General features: G+C 43.8%; 1 protein-coding gene across 2 annotated transcripts in view; it reads left to right on the plus strand.

The window, feature by feature from the left end:
- Positions 1 to 19982, plus strand: part of CYP71 (cyclophilin71) — a 35120-nt gene extending 15138 nt beyond the window's left edge. For both annotated transcript variants that reach the window (XM_087401688.1, XM_087401689.1), the window contains exons 7-14: positions 4494 to 4601; positions 4918 to 5094; positions 5207 to 5424; positions 11677 to 11809; positions 12166 to 12389; positions 18817 to 18970; positions 19154 to 19248; positions 19352 to 19982. In XM_087401688.1, coding sequence (XP_087257814.1) covers positions 4494 to 4601; positions 4918 to 5094; positions 5207 to 5424; positions 11677 to 11809; positions 12166 to 12389; positions 18817 to 18970; positions 19154 to 19237 — 1098 coding nt within the window. In that variant the 3' untranslated portion in view covers positions 19238 to 19248; positions 19352 to 19982. The remainder of the gene's footprint in view (positions 1 to 4493; positions 4602 to 4917; positions 5095 to 5206; positions 5425 to 11676; positions 11810 to 12165; positions 12390 to 18816; positions 18971 to 19153; positions 19249 to 19351) is intronic.
- The last annotated feature ends 4390 nt before the right edge of the window (positions 19983 to 24372 follow it).

Here is a 24372-nt window from a genome sequence, read left to right on the forward strand (position 1 = left end):
TTGAAAAGCAATGGCTTTCTCCAAAATCTGGGCGCTTTGCTGCTTTTCGTGTGTGGATTAAAGATGGTTGCCGCATTCTAAAGGGCTTTGCCTTATAAAACATGGGTGAATTTACCACTCTCCAGTCTGTGACGGAGTCAAATAAAATACTCCTCTTTATTTCTTGGGATAAATACAATTCCGTGATCCTTCTGAGCTGCGAGATCAGCATCACACGAAGCTATCTGGCTCAGACAGTTGTTATTGGATGGGGGACACAGGGGACAACATAGGATGATCTTGTAGTATTCTAGTGTGACAGCAGGTGAGCTGCATTGCTATTGCTCACAATGCAATGTTCCATGATCGCACAAGGCATAGAGGTGAATTGTCACGAAATCCGTACCGTAATCGAAGATCAGGTGGTGGAGCTTGCTCTGTGTTCAACAAAGGAGAATGTAGCTGATCTCCTAATGAAGGATTGTCTTGGTAGCAGCTTGAAAATCTTCTTCAACGTGTGGTTATTGGCCCACAGTCAGGCACTGAGAGGGGGTGTTGAAAGAGGGCAGTGCTTGTGTGAACGCCTTTATGGGGACATTAGGGCTGCCCAGCGTTTTTGTAATATGTGTTATTATGCCTCTGACTTTGACTGGATCCCCTTTAAAAACATGCTGCATCTAGGGATAATCCCAATTCTTTGGTCTTGATTCCTAGCCTCAGGGCTAGATCTTCAGAAATAAAGTTGTCTGTAGCTCCTAGATAAAAAAGGATCAACGCATTCTGGTCTCTTACTTTACCCCAAGCGAGGCAAAGCTCTCGATCTTCTAGTTCTGTTGTTTTTCCCGGATTCCTCCCGTTGTGGGCTTTGGCGGTTCTCTTGGCGTTTTCTGCTCCCTAAAACCCAGAGGCTTTTTGGGGCACTGGGTAGCCATATGCCCTTCTTTTCCACAGTGGAAACACTTTCTCTCCTTTCGGAAGGTCTCGATTTGCTCCGGATTAAACTTTGACTTCCCTTTATAGGACTTGAAAGGACCCCTCGGCTTCTAAAACTGGGGCTGTTTCTGTCTAGGAACTGTTAGGGCCGTACTTCTCTTGGTGGTGTCTCCATCCTTGCCTTTAGAGGCAGCCAAGAACTGCAACAAATCCGCCTTCATTGCTTCAACTATGGTGGCTGAATGCATTAGGTCTCGTAACTTTGTCTTGTGCTCGATGCTCACTTGAGTTCGAATATGGGGCTGCAAACCAGCCCGGTACTTGCGAAGATTAGACTTTTTGAAATGTCTTTGAAAGGAGATAGGGGGAAAATAACTTGTGATTATAAGAATCAACAATATCTGCGACTGTCATGGTCACACTCTCCCAAGTGGTGTGCACATCATCATAGAAATTCTTTGGCAGGAATTGCTTGAAAAACTGTTTTTGAAGCTTTTCCATGTCTTGGGAGCATCATCTGCCACTAGAAGTGCTTCCCACCATGCTAGTGCACTGTTTGTAGATGCAAGCTTTAACTTTGACCTTTCACGGTAATGCCCTGGCTGAAAAGCGATGTCAAACTGATGAATTAAATTTAGGGCCTTGTCGCTTACCCTAGATTTACCATCAAAAGTGGTAAATTTAATAGACTTGCCTGCTTCCTCCTCCTTTGAAATCTCTTCTTCTTGATCGGGATCTTCGGCTCTTACGCTCAGATAAGAGCGCTCTTGGGATGGAGAAGAAGAGGAAGAACTGGATGAGGAGGAAGAAGATGAGGAAGAGGAACAGGCAGAGGATGGGCTAGAACTCAGAGATCTCCGTCTATGCTTCTTTTCTGCTTTTTGAGGGGCTTGGGACTCCTTCCTCTCCGAGCTGAAGGGGAACGTCTGGATCGCTTTCCCAAGGCAAAGCGTAGTTTGGTAGATCCTCTTGAAGCATAGGAGATGTTTTGAGCAACTTCTTGTTCTTCCTGAGGAGGAACATCCTTATCTTTTTCTTCAGGTTCCTTATCTTTTTCTTCTTCAAACAAGTGTCAAAAACGTGGGATCTGCTTCAAATACTGGAGCTCCTTGATCCTTCCCAACATGAACGGTTCATCAAGGTTTTCATCTGGTCCAATAGTTCGCCTCATACTGGTTCGTTTGGTGGCCGAACTACCTCTTTCTGAAACCATTTCAAATCCTTGGAACTCTTTTTGGGGATGTCTTCTTGTTCTAGGATCGTTGCAGGAAAGTGGCAAGCCTTGCTCTGATACCACTGAAACTGGAACTAGACCTCAAAAGTGCACTTTGGGAATAATATTTCAGCAAGTATGGATGCTTTGGACTGGCTGGACAGCAAAGGGCAGCAAAGGATCACCTTCCCAATCAAATCGCAATAGTCCCTGGGTACTCTGGGAATGTTCTTGGGCACCTCCGGGCATAGTACACAGCCAAAAGCACAAATTGCAGCAAACAAGGTCACTTGGCATGAAATTGCAGCAGTAGGGCAGCTCCTGGAAGCCAACAATTGAATCACAATCATAGTAGGAATACTCTGGGACAAATCACAATCATCTGGGGAAGAAGCGTGGCGTTGGGATTGCTTGGATTACAGGAAGAAGCTATGAGGACACAGTCGCCTTCAAGAAAGAGTGCTGGGAGAATAGGGATAGAAGCATCACATTGTACCAGGGCCCATAAAAAGGGCTGGACCCCCCCGAAGGTCTTTATTGCAATAGAAATATATATTTTTACAACTGGCTCTCATAAGAGCTTGGGCTGAGTACAACTCTTAATGATTCTGGAGCTCAGGGGCTCTTCTTTTATAGGCTTGGCCTCAACCCGAAAGCAGAGCTTTCTAAAAAGCTGGGGCTAGCTTTATTTTGCCTAATTTTATACTTTCTTTGCCAAAAAGCTGGGCTTTAACACTTTTAGCTTTCTAGAGCTTCTAAAAGCTGATTCGCATGCTTTTGGGGCCAGAATCTTGTTGTTTAGGCTCTGTCGCTGGCTATTAACTGTGTGGGGCCCTTCATATGTGGGCGCCACCTCCTCTTGGTGCTTTTAGTCTCCTAGATCCCGCTTTTGGCGCTTTCCCTTGGCTTTTGAGCCCTTTTTGCACCCTTCTTGGACCTACACATCCAAAAATCCAACACTTTAACCCGTTAAAGGTTAGTCTAATGCATGCATTCTAGTTCTTGGACTATTTCTAGTCCCTTGTGGGCGTCCCCATAGTTCTCTTTTACCAATGCAACGCAAAAGTAAAACAAAAATACTTATTCTTGGTTAACCACTTTAACTTTCTTTGGTCAAAATGAATTCCCGTTTAAGAATTATTCCTCTATTTTCTTAGCAGAAGTCCCAAATGGTGACAACTGTCTTTTCAGAGATGGATTCGGACTTCTCTGGATCAGAGACGTTCGGCGACCTTCATTCATGAGGTTGTATGACATAGAGACCAACTGCTTACGGCACATGGACGAGATGAGGGTGCTCAGCTAGACTCTCCCCAGAGCCTAATCACTGAGTTTTTCCAGTCAGATAGCACAAAGCAGTAGTCCCTAGGGAGACGGCATAGCGGAGCAAGAGATACGATCGACCTGTTAGCGATGCACAGATCAGACTTGGGGATCTACCCTCCATGTTTGTTAGACCAAGAACACAGTTGACGGGTGTGACAGCGGCACTTCTTCGACACAGAGCCACGGCTAGGAGACCACAGCATGCCACACATATTGATTGATGTTAGTGCTCTACCACGGGTTTCATGCGGTCGTAGCATCGGTCCCCATTGGAGCCTCTCTCTATCGAGGCCCTCTTATCCATTCTCAGCTGCTTGGTAGTAGCTCCACTACCACAGCTCGTTGTATCAGGATTTTCACAGTCTCATAGACCCATCGGTCTTCCGAAGACTTTAATAAACTTTCTTTCTTTCTTTCTTTCTAAACAATCCCTTGTGGGAAGAGAGACACAATTGCGAGCCCATTCTTAGAGATGCTAGAGCCCAATTCTCGGAAATAGAAGTTCCTTTTCTCTGGAAAAAAAAATACAAAATTGTGAGCCCATTCTCAGAGATGCTAGAGCTATTGGAGGTTGGAACATGAGCAGTGAGCTGGCACCTTATTTGAGGCACAGCATACTGGGCCACCTCATGATACCACACGTTTGTCAGATGGAGTGCAGCAAAGAATGGCAGCAACAGATCTCTGACATGTTCTAGATATACCAGGTTCCCGCATGGGATCTAGTCGGTTCCACACAGAGCTTATGTTACCAATGGTCAATACATGTCAAAATTCCCCTCAGGGGCACATGTTCAGAGTGTATTCTGTTTTCAGTTTAGGACTTTAGGGGTGTGCTAGACCCCCTTGGTCCCGTACTAGGATTTTTTCCTTATTAGCTGTGTCTCATAGGCTTTTTAGCTTTCTGCAGACGTTAATGTCCTATCCCTCCCTCCTCCTTTCTACAGTCCCCTTTGAAACAGTTGACGACTGGCTGGAGTGTTTGGAAGAGCATAACACTGATTCTCCTTGCTGAGCAGTGGGTTGTCCTCTTTTTGAGCAGGTTAGTCCGGATGGGAAACAGTTTGTGACCACTTCTCCTGATCGGCGTATTCGTGTCTTCTGGTTTGAGACTGGGAAGTTGAGACGGGCTTATGATGAATCACTTGAGGTATATATGGCCACAGTGCCCATGTTTGTCAAGGGAACCATAGTAACTTCGTTTATGGAAATGGATAGTTTTTATTTTTCTTTTCTTTCTGTTCGTCTTCTAGTTTCCATCCACTCGGTCGCTTGCAATATTGACAAAGCATGCTTTGGAACCATATTCTTTATTGCTAGAGATTGTATTAAATCTGGGAGGGACACTCGTTTATTGCTAGAGATTGTATTAAATCGCCCCTTCCCTTTTTTTCGGGTTGGTTAGTACAGTAAAGAATACTTGACTGGCTCTTATCATTATTGTTGTGCATGACTTGCCTGTCCAGGTAGCACAAGACTTACAAAGGAGTGATGCTCCTTTGTATAGGCTTGATGCAATAGATTTTGGGCGTAGAATGGCTGTGGAGAAAGAGATCGAGAAAACTGAAATGGTTCCACTGCCAAATGCAGTATTTGATGAGAGTAGTAATTTTCTGCTATATCCCACTCTTTTAGGGATCAAGGTATAATACTGGTTACAAATACTTACTTTGTCACGTTTCCCATGTGCTGGCAGTCATTTTAGCAGATTATCTCTTGAAAATGTTTCATGACAATTATATTGATGCCTTTCAGGTGGTGAACTTACATACAAACAAAGTGGCTAGAATTCTTGGCAAAGTTGAGAATACAGAGAGATTTTTGAGAATAGCCCTCTATCAAGGTGGTAGTGGGAGCAAAAGGGTAAAAAAACTGCCAGGAGCTGCTGCCAATGCAATGGAGCATCGTGAGCCTTTGACAGATCCCACTCTTATCTGCTGTGCATTTAAGAAACATCGGGTCTACCTCTTCAGGTGATTGTTGCCAACCTTCAGTAACGGTTAATGTTGGAAAATATAGAGGTAGGTTGCTTGCTTAGGGCCAACACTACTCAGGCAGCGGAAGATATACCCTGAGATCACAAGATAGAGAATGGAACACAACTCAAATACATGTGGTTTGCTTGAAAGGAAAAGGACAATCAGATTTGAAAGAGAACTCATACGCACAGCCAAAACAGTGTGGATATTGACGTAGAAACCATGTATAAAAACTTGCCAAATATGTACCAACAACTCTAGAAACAATCCCTGAGGTAAGGCACCAAACTAGGCACCGTTTGCTGCACCCTCTGAGGGAAACTCTTCTTCTGCGACACGCCTGTGTGTGTGGGCTTCAGTAGTCACTGAAGGCTGAGCACTCCTGCAGTACCAATGGTGTACTGCAGTCAAAGCTCCTTTGCTGCACCCTTATGCTAACCCTACAGTGTATAGATGTGCACCTAGGGATGCTGCAGACTCTTGGACTCCTGCCCTGCAGAAACAGTCCTGTGTAGATGGTACTCCCTTTGCTCTTCACACATGCAATGTGATCTTCAGGTTGAGTAGACTTTCCAAGATCCTCCTGGCTGCTCTGGATGCAGTCCAATCCAAGCTCCAAAGAATACCTGGCTTTGTGCATGGGGCCCTATGTATAGGAGAAACCCCCCAGCAGTCAACCAACCAGTCAGCCCACAGACTGGGATGACACAGTCCACTGTGACCAGTTGACCATCCTCTATGAGGCTTTTCTTTCTTTCATTCATATGTGTGTGAGAGAAGAAGAAGAAGAAGAAGAATATATTATCGTCCTCTGAAGACCAAAAATCGGCCTATGGGACCTGAAACAATACAAAACCTTACATACATAAAGACTCCGCCCTCAAAGGGGAGGGTAATAAGAGAAACTACCTTTATGTCTAGGTGAGTTTCTGTGCTTGAAAAGCTTAGATACAAATGTTCCTAAAGCTGAGGGTGACGCCTTATGTAGCAAATCAGCCAGTCTGTTATGTCCCTCAAGAAGAGAGCTGAACTTTTTCCTAATGTGTGCATAGTAAGGACATATCATTACCATGTGTTCTTCTGTTTCTGGCATACCCTGGTCACATAATTGGCATATTCTGCTCTCTCTTGGCATGTCTTTCCATCCTCCTATTTCAATTTGCAGCTGGTGTGATCGGGTGCAAAGTGAAGCCAAAGCCCTCCGCTTATGCATTGCCATAGGTGTGCAAATGTACTTCTGCGTGGCTGACTCCTCTGCCGTATAAGTGGGCCAATATTGGGGGTTGATAAATGTGCAGTAGTACTCGAACTTATCTCTATTTTTAGCTGTTTGCCTTTTCCTGTGTAGTGCATTCAGCAGGTCACGATGAAAAGCATCTTCATCTACCTCCTCTGGTGAGTAGTTCAAGTACTCCTCTACCTCCCACTTCCTGAACCAATTTCTCAGATCTAGTGCCCATCCAGATGCCAAAATCTTGCTCTTGTTTGTCTTTTGGGGCTTTTGACTTTCTCCCCATGCCCTCTTTGGCAGCCTTTCAGCATCCATGCCTTTGACCTTTGTAATGTATCTGCGTACCTTCTTTAAAGCATGTAACTCTACGGGTAAGCATTTTGTCTCTAGAAGTAGCCTTGATGCCAAGGTGTCTCCTAATAAAAGATTTCTGCATTTTTTCCAAATCATTCCATTTCGAGGATGATATACTCCCACCCCACACCTCTACTCCATAGAGCACTGTTTGTATCACATATGCCCCAAAAATCATGTTTCGTACATGCCATCTTCTTGTATTGCTATTACTGCAGTCATTTTCAAATTGGTAATACTTTCCCCATCCTGCATCAAGTCTCCGTTGCACACAGCTGCTCCATTTATTATTGGCTGGAATTTCAATGCCTAGGTATTTGAATGAGTGCACTGTATCAACTGGTTGACCCATGTATGAGATTGAGGGGGGGTTGCTTGGCTGTATAGTTTTGACTGTCATGAGTTTAGTTTTGGTAACATTAACAGCCAGCCCACTTTCCGAACAGAATATGCCGAGTATATCCATCATTTGTTGCATCTTGCTCTCACTATCAGTGAAAACAACCACATCATCTGCATAAAGAAGCAACCAAATCCCAAAACCTGCTAGGTTAAGACTGGACAATTCTTTTTTACATGCTTCCCCCTGTTTTTTGCTCCCTTTTGTTTCTTGATTTGGTTGATTTTTTTTGCCTAGTCACCTTCTTCCTTTCTTTTTTGTTTCTTGTTATCTTCCCTTTTGTTTAATTGACATATGCTAGTAAGCACTGGGTTTGCCCAAGAGACACCTCGGGTCTTTAGAAACCAAGTATAGCTGCTTATTCTTGGGCAGGGATGACGGTATAAGCATTGATTTGCTTGCTAAGTATGTGTACCTGTTGTTTTTTGAAAATTTTGTTAGCTTGTTTTTCTCTCTTTTATTTCCAATGTAGGAATTTGGACTTGAGAACAACAAAAATCTGAATTTTTATGATTGGATATATTCTAGTCTTACCAAGGTGCATATTTTGTACCTTCACAGCCTCTGGTCCTTTGTAATATGTAGGTCTGCTGTACCGCCCACCAGATCTGGTCCTGACAGTGCCAGCCTGTTGCAGACCTTCCTACTGCCCTGTCCATGCTGTACTTTTGTTTCTGGTGCTGCGCACTGATCAGACTAAGGACTCCTGCTGTACCTGCTGCTGTACCAGCCCAGATACTTTCACACCTTTGTCTTAGGTGCTGCCTATTTGGCAGCCATGCTGCTGTCCACATGGCAGCCTCACCCCCTTTAGAACAACAAAAATCTGAATGTATGATTGGAGTTATTCTAGTCTTACAAAGGTATATATTTTGTGCCTGTGCAGCCTCTGGTCCTTTGTTGTATGCAGGTCTGCTGTACCGCCAACCAGATCTGGTCATATGAAGGTCTGTCCTGACACTGCCAGCCTACTGCAAACCTTCCATACTGGCCCATCCAGGCTGTACTTACTATTTTCGGTGCTGCACACTGATGCAGACTACGGACTCCTGCTGTACCTGTTGCTGTACCAGCCCATGTACCTTCACCATGCTGCTACCACATGACAGCCTCACCCCCCACTTCCTACAGGTCTATCTTCCCGTACGAGCTCTTCTCATCTGGGGGTTTACAGGTGAGACATCGACCTCATTTTTTCAAGTTTCAACACTGCCTCTCAATGACACACCGTGGCTCACCTCTCAATTACACACCATGGCTCAACACCAACTCTGTCAAAGAACTTCTCCATCAACTCCTTTGCAGAAGCACTCAGGAACATGTTGTGGACGCCTTCTTGATCTGACCTTGGATTCCGCACCCCCAGTATGTTCATGAACTTCCCCACATTGCTCTCAAAGTTCAAACAACGAGGTCCAGTTTGAAACACTGGTACGTTCCCTAGTCCAAGTATTCTTCAGTAACCCAAGTACTTTGCAGCCACGAACACTCGGTGTCTTCGTGGGGAGGAAAAGAGCTATTGAACCACTTGACGTTGTTCCTGTTGCTTGGAGCTTCTTGAAGTGAGGGCAATCATGCTTCTTGTGGCCCTGCATGTGGCAATAGACACACGGGTTCTCTTTGACATAGGTCGCTTGGGTTTCTAAGTTCAAATTCTTTTGCTGCCTGTTCCTAGACTTCTTCCCACCATCTCCTAGTGTGGTGGAGTCCTGGGACTTGTTGCTGTGCGCTGACTAGGGTCCCTGACCCTTGTGCATGCACTCAAAGTTCTGGGCAAGCTTGTTATGCACTCTCAATCCCGTGGCCTGAAACTCTGGACATACCATTGGATATCTGAACGCAAACCATGGAGAAACTTACCCAGCTTTTCGCGTTCCTTCTGTCAACTAAATGGACACCTGTGTAAACTTGTTGGTGTAATGGTTCACTGATGTGGTGTCCCCCTAGTGGATCTCGAAGAATTGACTCTGCAATTTGTCCAAGTTCTGTGGGGATAAGAACTGTGTCATAATGTTTTTCACGAACTCCGTCCACCCCATAGTGAGGCGTCTCAAGGTTTGCATCATAGTGGTCATTTTGCCACTTGTGCCACCATGTTATTGCCTTGCATGTGAGGTGCATCAATGTGAGAATACACCTCTCGTTGTCTTTCGTAGGCACAAGTGAGAAATAACTCTCGAACTGGATGAGCCAAGAAATCAACACTAGGGGTTCGTCTTACCATCATATCGAAGAAAAATGAGCTTTTCGGGGAATGGGGATGCGGTTCTCTCTTCCTTTCCTCGTCTCCTTGTGGCTGGAGTAGAGAAATGAGAAAATGGCTATCCTGTTCTTCCTTCGCCTCCTGAGTCTGTGAGCTCCTTGGCTTCTTGCGCCTCGCGATGCACTCTTCTTTTGTCTCATGAGCTGCTCTCTCGCGCTCTCTGGCGGCATGCTCATGATCATCCCACATCTCTTGGAGCTAAAGCATGCATGCTAAGAGACTCTTTGATTGCTGTTGCTGTTGCTGTTGCTGCATATGCAACATGGTCTGCACCATGGCTAACATGGTGGAAACTGCTACCATTGCAAAATCTGTCATATTGGGGCCTTGACAACAGTGGAGGGGCTGGGAAAGCAACTTCCTCCTCTACACTGGGGTTGGTCTTGTCACTAGCATCCATGGCATCCCTTCTGGATCTTGTCTGTACCATAAAACACTGGGTGTCCCTGAGTGGACCTCACTATCTTGGGAGAAAATTGAAGCTCTGATACCAATGTGAGAGGAGAAGACTCTCTCCTAATTGCTGAATGATAGAGAGAGAAGAAAGCACCTATAAATCATAAGGTTGGAACTGTGAGGTGAGTGTGAGAAACTGAGAGTGAATATAGGGGACCTCCAAGGAGGGAAATAAATTGAATAAATGTCTGCCCAATAGGGTTGAATACAACAGGAAAAATACTATATGAAGGGACTAATCCCTCATTGTAGAAGAATGAAGGAAAGGGCTGCTCTGATGCTGACCCTACTGCTACTGAGTTTAATTGTTCCTGTACGTACTGTGGGGTGTGGGGAAGCACGAGAGGGGCGGCTGGTTTGCTGATCCCTGGCCTAATCATGGGATGAAGGCTGCTGTTGGTGGAAGGTTCTACCCCTACCTCATGCCAGGATGGCACGAGAGCCCATGGGGGCTGCCTGATATAGGCCCCCAAGGCCCTAGAACTAGCCGACCAGGCCCTTGGCTTGTCTCAACCAGCCGACTACTGATTGGCTGCCACGTGGTGCCTGCCACATGGCGTCGATCTATCAGGGCACCCGTAGAGGGCTGGCGCGGTCTCTGTGGCTTCCTGGCGCAGCCTTTGCTGGCAGGCAGCATGCCACGGGCTGCAGCTAGTATGCAGTGTGCATGTCATGGGCTGTGGATGCCCGTGATGAGCATCACCATCTGCAGTGAGAGATCCCCCTCTGTCTACACGGAAGACCTTCACCTTCCACTCTCCATTGAACTGAGAGCACCTATACAAATTAAAATCTCCAAAAAAACAAATGAAAACGCTGTGAGAACTGCAACGGCTCTGAACAGAAACGGAGAGAGAGAGAAAACCACACACCAACAAAACTGGAAAGGAGAAAAAGAGGCAAGAGAGACTGCAAGGGATTTTAGGACAACTCCTGAACCGCGGGGAAAACTCTGCTATATATGCACAACTGTGTTCCACATTGAATGCCACAAGTGAGGGAAGGGGGGCCTATATATATAGACAGCGCCCATTCCCTAGTTGCCTGGTCTACTAGGCTGACCAGTGGGGCTGATGTGGGCTGATCCCAGCTTATAGCCTATAGGGGCTGCCACTCAGCCCTATAAAAGGAATCCCATCCTGAAACAGCCTGACTAGGCCACCTCAGCCTCCTGCCCTATAAAGGGCTGCCACACAGCCAATAGGGGCTGACCCCCTGCCCTACAGAGCCCAACCAGGCAGCCTAGGCGGCCGACCAGCAGGTTGGCCCACCTTGAAGTTTGATCTCCTAGGCTTCGTGTCACGAGCAAGGCAGTGGAGTGGAGTCGTCTGATTGTGCAACCAAGGTATGCGCTTTCTTTTTTTCTATCATTCTTAATTTCATGGAGGGATAATGTGGATGACATTGTGGAACTATTGATGATGTGTTGAAATGTTTTACACATGCACGTATGATATGACGAATTTGAGTTGAATCCAAGGTGTTTGGACAATGGAAAATTTTAGTGTTTTTCTTAATGGCTATGCTATTCGGTGGTTACAGTCGTAGGGAACCTGAGGAAGCAGAGGATGCTACAAAGGGACGAGATGTTTTCAATGAGAAGCCACCTCCTGAAGAATTGCTAGCTGTTTCTGATGTTGGCAAGGCCATTACTACTTCTCTACCTGATAATGTGGTATGATGCCTTATTTTTCAATAAATGAAGGGGATGTGTCAGATGAAACATGCAATTTCATCTCTATAATTGCAAATTATGTCTAGTGCCTCTGGCCTGTAGGGTGGGACAAATGGTTTTAAGTCTGAAATGTGTCCATAGAATGACAATCATTAATTTGATGTGTCTTGGATATGTACCTTTTTCGTTTTAGATGAATGATGGGTGGAACTAGAAGATTGAGAGTGGCTCATTTGTTTTTGTGTCATATTTTATATGGCTTGCTTGTGATTTTTCTTTATTTCTACAAGTGGGAGTTGTCCATTGATTTATGGTTTTGATGTTGGCTAATGTAGTTGATTGACGATATATTTCAGGTGCTTCATACATCTTTAGGGGATATGCATATCAAACTGTATCCTGAAGAATGCCCAAGGACAGTTGAGAACTTCACAACACATTGCAGAAATGGTTACTACGACAATCTCATCTTCCACCGTGTTATCAAGGGTTTTATGGTACAAACAGGTGACCCTTTAGGGGATGGAACTGGTGGGCAATCCATTTGGGGTGGAGAATTTGAGGACGAGTTTCATAAGAGGTGTGTCCTCTCTCTCTCTCTCTCTCTCTCACGCACACGCACATGCATGCACACATGCATAGAGGGAGATTATTATGTTGAAAGTGTGTAGCTTGGCATTGTTGAAACTTGTGGTTTGATAGACTATGATCTATGCCAATGAAATTACCTGCTCCCAGAAAGAAACTATTTCAATGTTGGTAAATTTGTCTTTAACCTTGAACCTCGATGTTGTACAAAACGGATGCAACCTTAAATACGTGTTTATATTGTTTATTCTTTATGCATTGATATTGGCATTTCATGATGAGTTTCGACAGAAACTCAGTACAAAGATTTTGTATAAATGGATGCTCAAGTATGTGTGGGTGTGTGGATTTGTATGTGTGAGAACATACTTTTATACTATGGTCTACACCCACTGTTGGGCACTGATGACGTCAGTGGAGATGTCATAGTAGCTAGTCCCTGCTATGCGTGATGGAGTTTATGGTTTTCAATCTTATGAGTGACTATCGTGAGATTGAAACTGCACTATGTTGTGTTTTTAGAGGATAAGTTTGGGAATGTTCCTTGATTCATCTAGGTATATGCTTTTGCCGTATTAGCGGACATGCAAATTTCACCTTGTGAAGTTTTCGTCCAAGTTGCGGCCTGTTGGTATTGCGATAATTCTTTCTATCTTAAATGGTGCGTGCCCTATTAGCTAGATTTAGATGTAGCTGCTCATTTGGGAGAGACTAAAATGAAATTGTTTAGACTTCACAAGCAGTTGTAGCTTGAATGAAGAGATTTGGACTACTTTTTGATTAGCCTTCTCCTTTAGTGCTAGCCTTTGTCATGGCTGAGTTTGCCCTTCACCTCTGGAGTGCCGACAGAAACTTAGTACGAAGACTTTGTATAAATGGATGCTCAAGTATGTGTGGGTGTGTGGATTTGTATGTGTGAGAGCATACTTTTATACTATGGTCTACACCCACTGTTGGGTGCTGATGACGTCAGTGGGGATGTCATACTAGCTAGTCTCTGCTATGCGTGATGGAGTTTATGGTTTTCAATCTTATGAGTGACTATTGTGAGATTAAAACTGCTATGTTGTGTTTTTAGAGGATGAGTTTGGGAATGTTCCTGGATTCATCTAGGTATATGCTTCTGCCGTATTAGCGGACATGCAAATTTCACCTTGTGAAGTTTTCGTCCAAGTTGCGGCCTGCTGGTATTGCGATAATTCTTTCTATCTTAAATGGTGTGTTGCCCTATCAGCTAGATTTAGATTTAGATGCTCGTTTGGGAGAGACTAAAATGAAATCGTTTAGCCTTCACAAGCAGTTGTAGCTTGAATGAAGAGATTTGGACTACTTTTTGATTAGCCTTCTCCTTTAGTGCTAGCCTTCGTCATGGCTGAGTTTGCCCTTCACCTCCGGAGTGTCGACAGAAACTCAGTACGAAGACTCTGTATAAATGGGTTCTCAAGTATGTGTGGGTGTGTGGATTTGTATGTTTGAGAGCTTACTTTTATACTATGGTCTACACCCACCGTTGGGTGCTGATGACGTCAGTGGGGATGTCATAGTAGCTAGTCCCTGATATGCGTGATGGAGTTTATGGTTTTCAATCTTATGAGTGACTATTTGTGAGATTGAAAGTGCACTATGTTGTGCTTTTAGAGGATGAGTTTGGGAATGTTACTGGATTAATCTAGGTATATGCTTCTGCCGTATAAGCGGACATGCAAATTTCACCTTCTGAAGTTTTCGTCCAAGTTGCGGCCTGTTGGTATTGCTATAATTCTTTCTATCTTAAATGGTGCGTTGCCCTATCAGCTAGATTTAGATTTAGCTGCTCGTTTGGGAGAGACTAAAATGAAATCGTTTAGACTTCACAAGCAGTTGTAGCTTGAATGAAGAGATTTGGACTACTTTTTGATTAGCCTTCTCCTTTAGTGCTAGCCTTCGTCATGGCTGAGTTTGCCCTTCACCTCTGGAGTGCCGACAGAAACTCAGTACGAAGACTTTGTATAATTGGATGTTCAAGTATGTGTGGGTGTGTGGATTTGTATGTGTGAGAGCATACTTTTATACTATGGTCTACACCCACTGTTGGGCGCTGATGACGTCAGTGGGGATGTCATAGTAGCTAGTCCCTGCTATGCGGGATGGAGTTTATGGTTTTCAATCTTACGAGTGACCATCGTGAGATTGAAACTGCACTATGTTGTGTTTTTAGAGGATGAGTTTGGGAATGTTCCCGGATTCATCTAGGTATATACATTTTATATCGAGCTTGGACGTTGGGTCTTAGGTCAATTGTGCGATACTTATTTCCATTTTTCTCATGTGACATATATTCTAACATGTACAATCTACTCATTGGTCATGATGTTGATATACATACATACATACATACATACACGTGTGTGTGTGTGCGGGTGCACGTGTGCGTGCATGTGTTCAAAGAGAGAGAAAGAAAGTTTATAACGTCTATGAATGTCTGAGCAAATAACACACTGTGGACTAATTCTAGTCACGGTGGGCGTCCCCACTGAATACATGTGCACACCTAAACAAATATAAAAATATAAATTTATTCTCTGGTTGACCGGAGTCAACACTCTTGATCATAATTAAGGAGCTTTGACCAAGGGTCGAGGCGCCTTAATTATAGCCAAGTCTCTCCAACCAAAGTTGGCACAACTCTCCAACCGAAGTTGGCACATCTTGGTTAACCGTGGTTAACCCTCTTGGCGCATGCCAAGTCTCGTTGACCGAAGTCAACACTCTTCGACCGTAGTCAGCTCTGTGGTAATAAACCAAGTCTCCCCGACCGAAGTCAGGTTTACTTGACTAGAGTCAAGTATCTCTGACCGTAGTCAATCCTTTGACCATTAAAAGAACCCTTTGACCATAATTAACGCATATAAAACTCTTTAATTATGATCAAATAAATGGTCAATTGTACTTTGACTTAGGATATTTACATTGTGGTGACACGTGCAGCAGAGAATCTGAGAGCCGGAATAGGCCTGGAACAGACTCGGATCCATAGGGCAGATCTGCACCTACATGGAGGAGGTTATGGGCCTCAAACAGGGCCAAGAGACAGGTGGGGTATAGGCAGGACTGCCTGGGCCAGTGGTAGCCTGCCATGTGGCCAGGCACGGGCCTGCAAGGGTATCAATTGGAGAGGCCACCTGGAGGGTGGGTCGGCTGAAACAGGCTGTTCGGCTCATTAGCCCCTACCTGGTTGGCCAATATGGGGGACATCTAGCCCTTATAAAGGGTGCATTATACATCATCTGGAGCAGCAGATCCTCAGCAGACTTGGAGCAGCAGATCAGCACCATTGGGTTCTACATCCAGGAGGAAAATTGGAGGGTGAAGAGCTACAAACAAAGCTGAGTTAGGGCTGCACACCTAGGTTAACATCCAGAGCAGCAAGGTGTAGAGATCAAGGCATTGAGACTAAAGTCTATAGAAGCTCGGCAAGGAGCACTTGGGCTGAGGGATCTAGAGGTGCCATGGAGGTAGTAGCAGAGGACCACGATTTGGTGGGACTTTGGACCTCTTTTGTATTGTCCTAGAGGACGGAAATATATTTTGGTTGGTTCTGTATCTCTTGTGGAGCATTGTCTACTTGCTTGCTTACACACACACACACACACACACACACTCATGCACGCACTTTTGTTTACTACACACAAGGAAAAAAGTTTTGGATTCTGTAGTTAAACACTTCCGCATGAATTGCTGGGACACCCTATTAGCCTTCCGCTGTGGGATACCCTCTGTTGTGTTCATTTTTAACATGGAGAAGCTAGATTTCAAAATGAGTAGGCTAGCTTACACAGATGTGGAACTGAGAAAGGAGTGGCATTCTAAAAACAATCATGTCATTGATTGGCAAAAAGCACATTTATTAATTAAATTGAAAGATGTGTCATTTGTTCTTTGAAGTGAAAACAATTTACCTAAAAGTCCTTTAGGTTTGACTATAAAAGTTCTTATTTTTCTGGAGCCAGGGAATGGGAACGTTCTGGAAATTTGGGTGTCGGAACGGGCACGTTCTGGGAAGGGGTTCGGGAACCGGAAAGCGACTTCATATACGACACATCATCATATTTCATAAAACTATGCTAGAAAATGAAAGAAACTAACATTTTACAGCTTTAAACTTTCCATTGAAGCTCTAAAATACCCATTTGAAACTTTGAAAGATATTTTTTTTTTGGGAGACGTTCTGGCTCTGCCTTGCTTCCCGGAATACATTCCAGATGCTCCAGATGTCGGAGCGCCATTCCTTGGTGACTCTGGTGATGTGACTAGAGTCATTTGAGCATGCATCGACTAACATTTTGGATATACAAGATGGGGAGATGACCTTGCTTGAACTTATTCTTGGGGTAGAACTGTTGGGGTAGAACCTATAAATAAATCTAGTTCCACAACACTTACTTCTTTGGTGATATTAAAGAAAAAGAAGGATGGTTTTTTTGCCTATTACCAGTGCTCTAGCTACATTCGTCATGTTGATGATTAATATACTGTGGCCGTATATTGGAAAGTTTATGGTATTTTTTATTGATGATATTCTAGTTCATAGCAAAAGTATTGCTGAGCATGGTGAACGCTGAAGAAAAGTGTTCAATATCTTGAGGAAGATTAGTCTATTTGTCAATAGAAAGAAAACCTTGCTTTGCATGGCTAGGTTACAGGAGTTGGATTTTAATAAAACTCGTGAGGGGGTTTAAATGGATCCAAACAAAGTCGCTGCTATATTAGTGTTATGAATTTCTGAGAGGTTGATGGTGTGTGGGGAAAGAATCAATAAGGAATTTTTAATATGGCTAGAAAGGAGTCTTTGATGGTCCTTTTTTAAAGTTCTGAGCCGTTTTATGTGAAGAGGGAAGGCTACTAGCCTTAAGCAAACAGATTTCTCTCTCTCATAATTTGGGGAGTCGTCATGGCACATAAAAATCTTTAACACACGTGTATTAGTAGTTGTGTGTGCATGTGTGCACGTGCGCATGGGGGGGGGGGGAGAGAGAGAGAGAGAGAGAGAGAGAGAGAGAGAGAGAGAGACAGAGAGAGAGAGAGTCATATTAACGTCTGCAGGAGGCCTCACGGTCCTATGGGACAAAAAAGCAACATGTGAAAATGACTTACAACATCTGGATAAACCAGAGAGTCGAAGAGTACACAAGGCATCTCAGCTCGAGATTATTATAACATTCATCTAAATACTAATCCTATCATAACATGGCCTTCATTACATCAGTTTAAGACTGAGAGTCTTTGGGTTTAGATTTGAAATCTCTAATTAATGCCAGTCCTTCTCGGTCGACTGCCCATTTTCCAGGTTTGTGTGCATCTTTCACTTTAGAGAGTTCAATATTGAGCTGAGCGGAGTTAGCTCTTCGGATAGCCACACCCTTGTACCCTTCAGCTTATTTGTCTGTCGGAGAATCCTGACTCTTCCTACCCTTTCCTTGAAATACACTTGTGCGTGTGTTCCTGTCTGAGTGATACAGCCAATATCATTTTCATCCCAATCAACTTGTGGTATCCCCTTCTTGAGACAATGTGAAGTTATCCTCTGGTGTGTACCCTGCATCATCCTCGAGGCTAGCTAATACATTCCTTTGGTAGCCCTCCAATGCGTAGTATTTTCCTATTGGCCACTATAGCTTCCTGCTCTTTGACTTCTGCATAAAGGTCTTCATTGTTGACTTTGTGGCTGGCTATGGTGGCCATCTCCTTCTTGGCTGAGCTGACTTGGGTGGAGATCATCTCTGTGATGTCCTTCATCTTTCTTCCTAGAGCTGCAAGTTGGAGCCTGATCTCTTTAACTTCCTGCTGTAGAAAATATATCTGTTCCTGTAGGTCTGAACTGATCCTTCTCTTGTAATGCAATGCATAAGGGCTGGGTGTTGCTGCAATATCAGAGTAGGACAGTTTACTGATAGGGCTAGTGACAAAGGTTTTCACCTTCGGGAACTCCATAACGGCCTGTGAGTGGATGGGGGCCCCTTTTCTGTCTCTAACACCCCAGACTGCTGAGGCAGGGGCTCAGCTCAGCCCGGGGTCTGCTACCCTAACTGGAGACTGGACACGAGGAGAAACAAGCAATGGGAGAGGCTAGAGACAGGCAGGAGGAGAAAAGCAGCAGGTGATGGGAGAGGCTAGCGCTAGCGATGGGAGAGGGGAGAGGCTAGCGATGGGCTAACGGGAGAGGCTACAGATGATCAGACGGGCAGCAAGATGATCAACAACAACAGTCAACGATCAGCGATGGCCAACGATCAGCGACGGGCGAAGAGAGAGAGAGAGAGAGAGAGAGAGAGAGAGAGAGAGAGAGAGAGAGAGAGAGAGAGAGAGAGATCTTGAAATGATGCCATATTTTTAATTTATGGAAGTGGCAACCTGACTTGGATATATGCTTTCTTTCACAGTTTAAGGCATGATCGGCCGTTCACTCTTTCAATGGCCAATGCTGGTCCAAATACCAATGGCTCACAGTTTTTCATTACAACTGTTGCTACTCCCTGGCTTGACAACAAGCACACAGTGTTTGGGCGTGTTGTAAAAGGAATGGATGTTGTACAGGTGTCTCTCTCTCTCTCATGCTGGACCCATTCTAATAAAGGAAAGATGGAAGGGCAACCACTCACAAGGAAAATAAGAGAATATCAACGTGTTTCACTTAATGCAAATTTAAATGTGTTACTGGATTTTAGGGCTAGGGGCATGATGATTTGCTGTAATTTGAATTGTACACTTTTGTCACAGGGAATTGAGAAGGTAAAGACTGACAAGAACGATAAACCGTACCAAGATGTCAAAATTTTAAATGTGACAGTTCCCAAGTCATAGTTCATACTATGGTAAGAAGTCTTTTACTATGATCATGACAAACTACTATAGTTATTGCTTGGGTATGGCTCTACATGGTATTTTTCTTACCATATAATGAATTATTGATCGCAGAAGTTGCTGTAAAATACGGTTGAGCTCTTGATTGCTGTGGGACGGGATTGGAAATGGATTTATAGTCGAGGTTAAACACTCTTTCACAGTCATCAGGCCGTGAATGAGATTCAGATTTGAGATCCAAGCTCATGAAAGTGGTGGTCAGATACTTTTCAGCTCTTGATGCAGGGGACGCATCAATTTGGACTGGAAATGGATTTGTAGGTGAATGTAAGTATTGTTTCACTGTTGTGATGTAGTGATCAATCACATTGATCCGCATAGGCTATACCATACACATTGGAAAGATTAGGTAAGAGTTCATCCTCTCATTTGTAGGGACGATCTGGCTCATTTACTGGAAAACGGCATAAGTATCTGAGAGCAAGGTTTTATGTACAGGGTAAGAAAGTTCACGTGGTCCCTCCATCAAAACAAGCTTTTGTAATGAAGAGGTTACTACTGTGTGAAGAGGAGCTCTTCTACGATTATTGTTCTTATAAAAGATTAAAAGATTATACTTGAAGCACGAGAAAGCTGCATCTTGGCGGTTTGACCATGGCATTGGTCTTATTGCAGCTTGCTGCTTTTGGAAACATGAGTTATGAATGTATTGTGAATTGGTGGGGCTGGTGTGAGCCCACAGAAAAAAAAGCGAAGGATAGAAGCAAAGACAAAAACCATGGTCGAAAAAAACTGCAATGTAGTTATTACTACATTGATTAACTACCTTGTGGTCCTCTTAAGATTTAAGGCATAAGCAATGACGTGGGTCTCTTAATCGTTTGAGTTATTACTATTTTTCCCTCCATATACATGTATTAGGAAAGAGGGTGGACGGTGGAAGCTTGATGACGAGATAGTGCTTAGGAATTACAGAGTGCTAAAATCAAATCGAACTTCTTTCCTTAGTGTACTAGTACTGGGAGAGAGACATTGTGCAGACAGTAATTGAACAATGCGGGAGAGAGAGAGAGAGAGAGAGAGAGAGAGAGAGTAGAAACAAGAATATTTGTCGAATAATGGACCAAATTATATACAAAATATGTAACGCAGTGTGCCACACTCTATCAGGAGGGCACTGACTAGATTTGGACCCTAGTGACACCCATAACTGTTCTCCTACCTCGTGGCACCTTCAAAACACTTAAGCCTGCGTTGGTTTCCTAGAGCTTCTATGGGCTTCGTAATGGTACCCTGCAAACACCTCCCTCTGCTCCAGTGAACAGCCCAACGTAACACAGAGTTTGCTCCTGTGAACCTTGACCTCCTTGCTGCTGTATAGGCAGCCAATGGTGAGGCACATGTCCCCTCTGAATCCTGTCTTCCTTGCTGCTGTGTAGGCAGCCTTGTGTAGGCAGCCAATGGTGAGGAACTTCTGCCACTGGGCCCCCCTGCTGCAGTGGTGGCAGCTCAAGTGTGGCACCGGTGACTTGGCACAACGTGATTGCCCCCCTTTGGAGTCCTCCACATCTACCTGTCCCAATCTGTAGACTGGCCGACTGATCTACAGACTAGCCTGACCTGTCTGTAGACTGGTCTGACTAGTTGACTACCCCAACCAGTCTACAAAATGGCCCACCGACTGCTCCGTGGCAGTCTATGTAGCTGCGCATCTATTCTGCAGTGCCCTGAGCCGCCGATGCATCCTGACCAGCTCCTGCCACTCCAAAAAGCTTTTGGAACAGCCACCTTTTTTTGCTGACTGCTGTGCAGCCATCTGTTTCTTGGACACCTTTGTGTACCCCAAACCATCCCAGGGACAGTCGAATTGTTGCCATGTGTCTGTAAGCTAGGGCAAGTAATAAAGCAATGGAGAGAAATTGTGCTGCTGTAATGAAAGCAATGGAGAGAAATTGTGCTGCTGTAATGAATTGCTGCTATGAATGAAAAGTACAAAGTAAACCCAATATAACAAAACCCTTGGACAGGGTGTCCTAGTAGTAGCGAGTGTGCTAATTGGCACATGTAATAAATGCCCTAACTGCCTATATCTAGGCCTACAAGGCACATACCAAGGAATGAATGGCATCTATGCATAGGCCATAGAGTGGCCTACAAATCCCCCTTCATGGTATGGGATGAAGTATCTTGGACACGTCTCAGAATACCAAAAGAACTAATGTCACGATTGCACATGTTCATCTTGTATGATGATTGTACATAGCATAAGAGATCAAGTCATAAAAGTACTAAGTTGAAAGCTTGTCGGAAAGCTTCAAACTTAGGTCGAGGAAGAGATTTTGTGAAGAGATTTTGTAAAGTGGGAACATAAGACAACTGAATATCACCTACTAACAATCTCTTTGGCATAATGATAATGAACCTCAGTATGCTTTGTGTGGGCATGTAAAATGGGATTCCGTGCAATAGCCAAAACACTCTGACTATTAGTGAAGATGACGCTAGGAGTTGTTTGACATACATGAAGATTTGCGAGTAACTTCCACAACCAAACACACTCCATTGTTGTAAAAGTTGCTCTATACTCAGCCTCACAGTTAGAAGTAGTATCTGTAGTTTGCTTCTTGTTGAACCAAGAGATGCATGAAGTATCAAGCATGAAACAATTGTCATTATTTGACACGCCAAAGCACTCTGACTATCAGTGAAGATGACAGTAGGAGTTGTTTGACATACATGAAAATCTGCAAGTAACTTTCATAGCTAAACACACTCACTGTAGCTATAAAAGGTGCTTTGTACTCAGCCTCACAGTTAGAAGTAGCAACTGTAGTGAGCTTCTTGTTGAACCAAGAGATGCATGAAGTATCAAGTATCTGACACATGGGTGTCGGAATAACCAACCCACTCACTATGAGTGAATCCATGCATGACCAGAGAAGAATTGGCCTTGTAGAGAAGGCCCAAATGTCGAGTGCCTTTGAGATACCCGAGGACATGCTTCACGGCTTGCGAGTGGTGTGTAGAGGGGATGTGTATGTATCTGCTCAACTGTGAGACATATTACTAAAGATTTGGTTTGGTATGGCATAAAAATATCAAACAATTGGTTGCCTATTGATAGAGAGTGATATCACATGCACCACTGTCATTATCATATGAGAAATGAAAACCAGGCTCTAATGGTGTGTATACTGGCTTGCAATCCTCAAATTGAAAACATTGTAAAAGCTGTCCAATGTACTTGGATTGTGACATCAAAATATCCCCCTCACTACTAGGAAATTGAATGGCTAGATAATAATGCAAATGACTAAGATCTAACATAGCAAATGACTTCCTGCAAGTAAAGCTTAAATGTTGCAATTTGCTTAACATGTGTTCCAGTAACAAGCATGTCATTCACAAAGTACTAAAATCAATAGATCTGTCTTGCTCTTGCGGACGTTAATTGTAGCCCCTATAGGGCTGTTCTGAAAGCCAAGACTTAGTAAATGAGCATGTATCCTTGAATACCAAGCCCGGGGTGTGTGCTTCAATCCATAAAGGGTTTTTTCAACCAGCATACCTTCCCTTTAGAACCTCCCTTTAGAACCTTTAATCTCAAAGCCAGGAGGTTGGGTAACATAGACTTCGTCTTACAAGTGCCCATGAAGAAATGTTGTCTTAATGTTAAGTTGATGTATTTCCCAATGAAAGTAGGCAGCAGTGGCATTAATACTCATGAAAGTGATCCTGGAAGTGGGGGCAAAAGTTTCTTCAAAGTCAATGCATTGTTGTTGTGCATAACCCCTTGCAACAAGGTGGGCTTTGTAATGGTCCACCATTAGGAAAGAAGGAAACTCATTTTGGGGCCCTCTAAGAAATTTATCTATTTATCTATTTGCTATTTGGATACTTATTATAAAAAAGCCAGTCTAGTACCCATGCTTTACATTGAATGTGTATATAAGATTTGATGATTCTAATATCGTTGGGGCATCCGAAGCAGGCCAACATAGTGGCCAATCGACCAATTCGCATTCTACAGCAAATCTTTCGTTCTTGTTATTTTTGTCCTTTTTCGAGTCTCCAGGTGTCGGTTTTCGGGAGTTTTGGTCCACTCCAGACGCGTCGACGTGTCAGAATCATCAAATTTTGCACAGAAAAACATCTTTGAAGATCACGTATGTCAGACTTAATAAAAGAGAGATTTTGAATATGACTTTTTAAATCTATTTACGTGTTTTTTGGTATTTTTCCAACGATACGTTGGCCATCTATTGATTGGTCGAGAGCCTATTTTTTAAAGCCCTAAAGGGCCCCAAAATGATCTCCCTTTTTTCCTAATGTGAACCATCAGCTTGTATACCCACTTTCTTGTTGGGAGGTAAGTCACACAATTCCCAAGTGTCAGCCTGATGTATTGAATCCAACTCAGTTTGCATGGTCTGCAGCCAACAATCATTTTCAAAGACATCGTTATGGCATAGGCGCTCTTCATTGCATATTGTAGCAACCGATGCAGGAGCAACCAAATTAGCATGTTCTTTTTCGACAGCTGCACAACTACAATCTGGCAGAGGAGCATCTTGTTTGCTGTCTTTTTGGGCTCGTGAATTTCAACCCTCTCAATTGCCCTGTGCATAACATCCCGATCAATCGGAGGCATATCAGACTATAAATGTTGCTGACTTCAATTGCAAAAGTGCATGTAAATGATAATTAGGAGGAACCTTAGACGTTGCATCATCATGGGGGTCTGACTAACATAAAGGCATCAAGTTGCCAAAAATATTTGATGCATCAACTGTGGGCTGTTTTTGACAGTCCAGCAAAGACATGGATGATGACTCAGCAAAAACATCTCTACTAACAAAAACTTTGCCTGTGCAGGGTTGGTAGAGTTTCTAGCCCTTGCTTTCTAAGCTGTACCCAATAAAAATGCATTTGATAGCTTTGTTATCCAACTTTGTCCATGTCTGTGAGGGCACATGTGCATATGCCAAGTAACCAAACCTCATTTGAGAAATCCTGGGCTTATGGCCTATCCAAGCCTCATAAGGTGTGATGGTTTTCAATGGCTTGGTTGGGCATCTATTCAAAATACAATTTGCACACATGAGTGCATCCAATCACAATTTGTTAGGCAAGTG

The sequence above is a fragment of the Dipteris shenzhenensis genome, chromosome 30 (genome assembly GCF_047967505.1).
Source record: "Dipteris shenzhenensis isolate YYH24624 ecotype China chromosome 30, Dip_SZ_1.0, whole genome shotgun sequence".
In the NCBI taxonomy this organism is placed as follows: Eukaryota; Viridiplantae; Streptophyta; class Polypodiopsida; order Gleicheniales; family Dipteridaceae; genus Dipteris; species Dipteris shenzhenensis.